General features: G+C 49.9%; 1 protein-coding gene across 1 annotated transcript; it reads right to left on the minus strand.

Moving 5' to 3' along the window:
- Positions 1-2,835: 2,835 nt before the first annotated feature.
- On the minus strand, positions 2,836-3,894 carry LOC123465922 (extensin-like). The gene has a single exon (XM_045166227.1). It carries the CDS (start codon positions 3,892-3,894, stop codon positions 2,836-2,838), a length of 1,059 nt encoding a protein of 352 aa, XP_045022162.1.
- Between the last annotated feature and the right edge of the window lie 3,748 nt (positions 3,895-7,642).

A 7,642-nucleotide genomic window follows, 5' to 3' on the forward strand; every position in this document is an offset into this window, starting at 1 on the left:
AGCTCTTTGCGACCCCATGGACTGCAGCACGCCAGGAGTCCCTGTCCATCACCAACTCCCGGAGTTTGCTCAAACTCATGGCCATTGAGTCGGTGATGCCATCCAACCATCTCATCCTCGTTATCCCCTTCTCCTCCTGCCTTCAATCTTTCCCAGCATCAGGGTCTTTTCAAATGAGTCAGTTCTTTCTGTCAGGTGGCCAAAGCATTGGAGTTTCAGCTTCAGCATCAGTGCTTCCAATGAATATTCAGGACTGATTTCCTTTAGGACTGACTATTTTCAGAAACAGCAAATAGAAAACTTCAACCCCCAGCCATAGCCTCTCGGGGTCTTTCCCCATGGTTACACAACTCATTTCTTCAGATGTTGCAGACTTGCTCCTTCAACACCAGCTGTATTTGTTGCTGGAGAAGAATTGCTGAGTGAGCTTTGATAGTTTGTCTTTCAAGGAATGGTTCACTTCATCAAAGACCATGAATTTATTGGCATAAATTTTTCATAGAATTCTGTCATTCTTTTAATAATTCTAATAATCTAGAATGGCTAAGTCCTCTTGATGCATTGACCCTTTATCATTACCATATAACTTCCTTTATCCTGCGTGATATTCTTTGCTTCAGAATGCCTTTGTCAGATATTAAGGTTACCACTCTAGCTTTATGTAAATTAGTACTGGCATAGCATGGTGTATCTTTTTACCATCATTTTACCTTCAATCTATTTGTGTTTTTATATTTAAAGTGGGGTTTTTATAAGCAGCACGGAGTTTGAGCTTTGCTTTTTATCTAATATGGCAATATCTGCCTTTCAATAGAGGCGTTTAGGCAATTTACATTTAATGTGATTACTGACAGGATTCAATTTAAGGCTATTTTGTTGATATTCATCTGTTTTTATTCTCCCATTCTGCCCTCTTTGGAATTAATTGAGTAGCTTTTATGACTCCATTTTGTCCCCTTATAATACTTGTTAGCTGTAGTTTCTGGTCTTGTTATCTGAGTGGCTGTCTTAGGGTCTAAACTTTAGATCTTCAAGTTATCACAGTCCATTTTCCAGTGATACTACATCATACCAAGCAGAGCGTAGGAGCCCTGTAAGAATGTACTTCCATTTCTCCACTTTTTTTTAGCTTTTTTTTTTTTTTAATCAAAGACTTTGTTTTAACTTCATTTTGGAAAGATAATGTAGTTGGGTATAAAATTTCAGGCTAATAGCTTTTCTATTTTTGTAATTTAAACTTGCTGCTTTACCATCTTCCCACTCACATTGTTTCTGATGAGAAATCTGTTCTTGACCGACTTTTGTTCCTCTACATAAAATGCCATCTGTCTCTGGCCATGGTGTAGATTTCCTCTCCTTTACTGCTTTTGAGCAGCAAAGAATGTGATGTGATTTGCCGTGTATGTGTGTGCACACGTGCACATACTCAGTTCAGTTCAGTCGCTCAGTCGTGTCTGATTCTTTGCGACCCCATGAATTGCAGTACACCAGGCCTCCCTGTCCATCACCAACTCCCAGAGTTTACCCACACTCATGTCCATCGAGTCAGTGATGCTGTCCAGCCATCTCATCCTCTGTCGTCCCCTTCTCCTCCTGCCCCCAATCCCTCCCTTCATCAGGGTCTTTTCCAATGAGTCAGCTCTTCGCATGAGGTGGCCAAAGTATTGGAGTTTCAGCTTTAGCATGAGTCTTTCCAAAGAAATCCCAGGATTGATCTCTTTTAGAATGGACTGGTTGGATCTCCTTGCAGTCCAAGGGACTCTCAAGAGTCTTCTCCAACACCACAGTTCAAAAGCATCAATTCTTCGATGCTTAGCTTTCTTCACAGTCCAACTCTAGGGCCTGACAAATTTGTCTTGTGTACTTCAGTCTTTTAATAAATATTTGGCCAATGGAAAGACAAATAGGAGACACACATGTTTGTAAATGAATTTGGGTTGAGGTGAGAGTACCACAGACTTGTCCCTAAGCTCAACAGCGCTGTGTCTGTATTCTCTGCCTGCTACTGTGCCTTCAAAATACGTCTCCACCCATGAGCAAAGGGTGACTTGAAAGATGTACCAGTGCACGGCAGCAGTGCTGTGATAACACGGTGTCTTAGGCTTCTCAAGGCTCTCAGATTTTTCTGGGATGGAAGGAGCACAGGCCGTGATAACATGGTGTCTTAGGCTTTTCAAGGCTCTCAGATTGTTCGGGGATGGAAGGAGCACGGGCCGTGATAACATGGTGTCTTAGGCTTCTCAAGGTTCTCAGATTGTTCGGGGATGGAAGGAGCACGGGCTAGAGAAAGTGAAAGCAGAAATGTTAGCTGCCACTGAAAACTGGTCACAAACAGAATTATAATGCAAGTCAGTTAGAAAACACAAGTGAGTCTCCACAAATGGGAAACTTAGGGCAGCCTGGTGGGTAGTCACTGCTTACAACATCATCTGAGATTGGGAGACTGGGATTAACATGCATACACGGCTGTATGTAAAATAGGTAATTAATGATAACTGCCATATAGCACAGGGGATTCCACTCAAAACTCTGTAATGGCCAATATGAGAAAAGAATCTAAAGAAAGGGGGGATTCATGTATGTATATAACTGGTTCACTTTGCTCTATACCTGAAAGTAATACAACGTTGTAAATCGACTATACTCCAATTAAAAAAAACAAACAGTTACCATAAGCCCAGGCTTTTAGAAAAAACTGACTCATCTCAGGGACAATCTTTCATGCAGGATCCATGACAAGGCTGAAAGCAAGGGCTTCGAATCAGGGGTCCAGGTGCAGGTGTGGGGAAGCAGGTGGGAGAGCAGGTATGGGAGAGCCAGGTAGGGAAGCAGGGGTCAGGGAGCTGGTGTGGGGAGCAGGCTTGGGGGAGCAGGTGTTGGGGAGCAGGTGTGGGGATGCAGGTGTGGGGAGCTGGTGTGGGGAGCATGTGTGGGGGAGCTGGTGTAGGGGAACAGGTGTGAGGGAGCAGGTGTAGGGAGCAGGTGTGGGGGAGCAGCTGTGGGGTGCAGGTGTGGGGAGCAGGGGGTGAGTAGCAGGTGGTGGGGAGCAGGTGTAGGGAGCAGCTGTGGGGGAGCAGGTGTGGGGTGCAGGTGTAGGGGAGTAGGGGATGGGGAGCAGGTGTTGGGGACCAGGTGTGGGGGAGGAAGTGTGGGGGAGCAGGTGTAGGGGAGCAGGGGGTGGGGTGCAGGTGTGGGGAGCTGGTGTGGGGGTGCAGGTGTGGGGAGCATGTGTGGGGGAGCTGGTGTGGGAGAGCCAGGTGGGGGAGCAAGTGTGAGGGAGCAGGTGTAGGGAGCAGGGGGTGGGGAGCAGATGGTGGGGAGCAGGTGTAGGCAGCAGGTGTGGGGGAGCAGGTGTGGGGTGCAGGTGTAGGGGAGCAGGGGGTGGGGAGCAGGTGTGGGGGACCAGGTGTGGGGGAGGAAGTGTGGGGGAGCAGGTGTGGGGGAGCAGGTGTGGGGTGCAGGTGTAGGGGAGCAGGGGGTGGGGAGCAGGGGGTGGGGAGCAGGTGTGGGGATGCAGGTGTAGGAAGCAGGTGTTGGGGAGCTGGCATGGGCAGCAGGTGTGGGGGAGGGGGTGTGGGGGCAGGTGTGGGGAGCAGGTGTAGGGGAGCTGGGGTGGGGGAGCAGGTGTGGGGTGCAGGTGTGGGGGAGTAGGTGTGGGGGAGCAGGTGTGGGGAACAGGTGTGGGGGAGCTGGGGTGGGGGAGCAGGTGTGGGATTCAGGTGTGGGGGAGTAGGTGTGGGGGCGCGGGTGTGGGGAGCTGATGTGGGGGTGCAGGTGTGGGGAGCAGGTGTGGGGATCAGGTGGTGGGGAGCTGGTGTGGGGTGCAGATGTGGGGATCAGGTGTGGGGAGCACGTGTGGGGAGCAGGTGTTGACCTCAAAGGAGGGGAGGTCATGATCGACCAGCAGGACACAGTATACATGCCAACCTGACGGGCAGCTGTATCTTTCAGTTAGGGGAGGAGGGACTGGGACATGGGACACAAACAACCTCTCTGGCTGGACCAAAGGAGAAGTCTTGAGGACAGGAGGATGGCCTGCTTGGGGGAGGAACTTTTCAGTGTATCTCCCCTTACGGACTAATTTTGCCTGTTTCCAGTCTGGTACCAGAATGGCTCACCAGAACAGAGTTCAAATGGTCTGTAGAGCACACTGTGATGAGACCAAGCTCGTGGCAATGTGGTGAGCCAGGGAGAGCCTGACCCACTCCGAAGTTTGGAAGTCTGCAAGTTGAGGGGTATGACATTTGATTTTTAAGCCCTGGGCACTTCCTACATTACTTGGCATTGAAATCAATGTATGTGTGTGTGTGTGTGTGTGCAGTTGCTCAGTTGTATCTGACTCTTTGCGACCCTAAAGACTGTCACCCACCAGGCTCCTCTGTCCATGGGGTTTCCCAGGCAAGAATACTGGCGTGGGTAGCCATTTCCTTCTCCAGGGGATCTTCCAGATACAGGGATGGAACCTGTGTCTCCTTTGCTTCCTGCATTGGTGGGTGGGTTCTTTACCACTGTGCCACCTGGACACACCCTGGACAGCGGTCAATATCTAAAATATTTTATAGCTAGTTTTATCGTTAAATAAGTCCTATTTGGTGAGTATAAGATATCCTATTTTTAAATAGTCTCAGCTCTATCGCTGCCTCGGTGTGTGTCCTCAGTCCCTTGAAGAAGCTGTGGCAGGCACTGAGCCCCAGAGAGAGACCCCAGAAGGCTCCAGGAAAGAACAAACAGCAAATCTGGCTTCAATATGTGCTGACCAAATCCGCTGCCCGCACCGCCCTCTTGTGGTCACGCAGGAGATGAAAAACTTCAAAGGCAAGCTACAAGGAGGCTATGATTTTGCACCAACAGAAATACGTTCTCCATCAGGGAAAGCATCGCCGCTGGGCACCCATTTTCCCACACTGTGCACGCACACACAAGTGTAAGCGAGAGAGATGCTTCGTCAGGATGACCTTCCTCTGTCAAAAAGAAATAGCATGAACATGACATTATTATTACTTTTTAAAAAATGTCAGAATGGTAGGTCATCACTCTGGCTGTCCAAAACCACAGGATGTCCAAGCTGGAAGGAATTTCTGAGATGATCTTGTTCAAATCCTTCCTTTGAAAAAATTAGAGAATTTAAAGTCTGGAGGTGTGGGTATCTTTCCCTGAGATCACACAGCGACCTGCTGGCGGTCTCGAGAGTGAAGCAGGAGAGCGGTTCCGGCAGGCAGGCAGCTCCGTGCCTTGCTCTGCCGCACCAGGAGGCACAGGGGTGGCACGGTCCAGCGACAGGGGCCAGGCATGGGTGCTTGGGGCAGGGCCTGGCACTGCCTCGGCTCTGAGGCATCCTGCGGGCAGGTGGTCACTCTCGCGTCTGCGTCCAGCCTGCTTCCTGACCTGACACCATCTCTCCCACAGCCTAGCCTCGTGCAGAGCCTGTGTGCCAGGACCTGACAGGAGAGACCCAAATATCCGGGCAAAGGCCAGGACCCGGGTCCCCAGTCTTCTCAGGAAGTCCTCTCTTAGCTCCTCTGACCACTTGTCCTGATTGGAAGATGGCTGCTCTGTGGCCTCATGAGGAACAGTTCACGAGTTCTGGTGCTTTTTTAAACTTGGTCTTTAAAAACATATTTTTATTAATAAATTGTAGTAAAATGTGAGTGCCTTTATGAAATGTGTTATCTTAACCAACTTTTACCATGCAGTCCACCGGCATCGAGTGTCTTCACACGGTTGTACCACCATCACCACCATCCTTCTCTAGAGTCTTCTCACCATTCCAGCCTGAGACTCCATCCCCATTGGACTCTGACTCCCTGTCCTCCTCCTCGACTCCCATCTGACTTTCCGTCTCCACGAATTTGACTATCCTAGGGACTGCAGTGTTGGTCCTTTCGTGACTGTTTTAGTTCACCAAGCATAAGGTCCTCAGGCTTCAAGGTTCTGTGTTCTAGCCTGTACCCAAGTGGCCTTCCCTTTAAGGCTGTATAATATTCCACCGGGATATTATATGCAGGGACCACAGCTTGCTTTTCCATTCGTCTGCTGCTGGACACGTGGCTTGTTTCCACGGTTCCTGGTGGGGGAGCCACCATCGCGTGAACTGCCAAGGACAGGAAGCCGGGCAATCACATCTCTTCCTGGGAGGGGCGCGCGTCCCCTCCCAGCCAGGTGTCCAGGAGCCCTCCCCTAGTCACAAGTGTGCTGGGGCAGCCTGGATTCCTTCCTTCTTGCCTGGGAGCTCGCCCATCCTGGCATCTGGCATGGGCTATACAGCCTCAGATCAGATGCTGTTTGAAATTTGGAATTGGATTAAAAAAAAAAAAATCCAGAACCTGAAAAGAAATGTCCTTTCACATGATCTGAAAGCACAGAATAAGTGTCGGTGTGCTGAAAAGGTACTTCTCCAGTGGGCAGTTAACAAATGCACCAGAGGTCATTGGAGAGGGTGGGGTGGGGTGAGGGCTCCCTCCTGCACAGCCTGCGGCTCACGAGGCGTGTGCCCTGTTCTGGGCCCTCTCGCCACAGCCTCATCATTCTCCTGATGACCAAAACCTTCCTCAACCTGTGTCTTTGCTCACCTCTCTCCGCCCGCTCGTCCTGAATGTAAATGCAGAGCAGCGCACAGCCCTCACCCTGACCGTGTGCTTTCTGTGTGCGCTCGCATCTCCCTGACACCCCAGGGCTGCCTTCCCCGCAGCCTTCCCGCCAGCCAGGCCCCCTCCCCGCGTCAGAATCACAGCCCGAGGCCAAAGGGAAGGTGACATCGCCCTTGCTGCAATTCTTCCACACCTCCCGGCTCTAAGCAGACGGCCCTTTTAAAATCCTGCACCCGGCTCACCCTTTCCTATGAAAACAGACTTCCTGTGTTCCTTCCACATCATTGACCGCTCAGGAGAGAAAGGTCCAGCTCAGCATCCCTCTGGTTTAACTGGACATCCTTGGTCCACAGAAGGGCAGCGGCCTGGGCAGACCTGCGCTGGCCAAGTGCGTGTGTCCAAGCAGGGCGACAGCCCAGGACACACAGCCAGCAGCCCCCAGGCGCCCCCGGTCCTCGCCCCTCTGCCTGCAGGCACTGGTGGTTTCAGCTCCCCAGAACCCAACAGGCAAAGCCCTAGGGGGTGACCTGACGTTCAGACGAGCTGCTCAAATAGCAAGTAAGTGCAATGAGACAAAGTCACATACGGTTAAGTAAAATCCTCACAGGGAACCATAAAGCTGTTCTTCTCTTTATGAACTTCTGAAGCAAATTGCTTCAGAAAATGAAAGTGTCATAAAAGATGGATTTCCGTGGAAAACCTGGGGATGGTCGCTGAGAAATCATCTGGAGAACGAGCTATTTCCGTGACTCCAAGTTTTGGTGCTGCTTGAAACTGCAGCCTCTGTTAACAATGACTGGATTTTTTAATGAACAGACTTCCAGTTTTGCTACCTAGATGATATTCTCCTTAAGTCTTTGAAAACTAATTTTTAAAACTGGAAATGTGTTCTCATAGCAGTTCATTAATTTCTAATAAACTCAGTATGGACTCTTTTGTAGTTGGTAGAGTTCTTTTGAATATGAGCCTTTTATTTGCACTCCTTTGAGCTCTTGGAAAACTGCAAATTGCTAAATTGAAGCTTAAATGAATTTCTTCTTTATAATCCTTCTAAA

Source organism: Bubalus bubalis, chromosome 6 (assembly GCF_019923935.1).
Source record: "Bubalus bubalis isolate 160015118507 breed Murrah chromosome 6, NDDB_SH_1, whole genome shotgun sequence".
Classification (NCBI taxonomy): domain Eukaryota; kingdom Metazoa; phylum Chordata; class Mammalia; order Artiodactyla; family Bovidae; genus Bubalus; species Bubalus bubalis.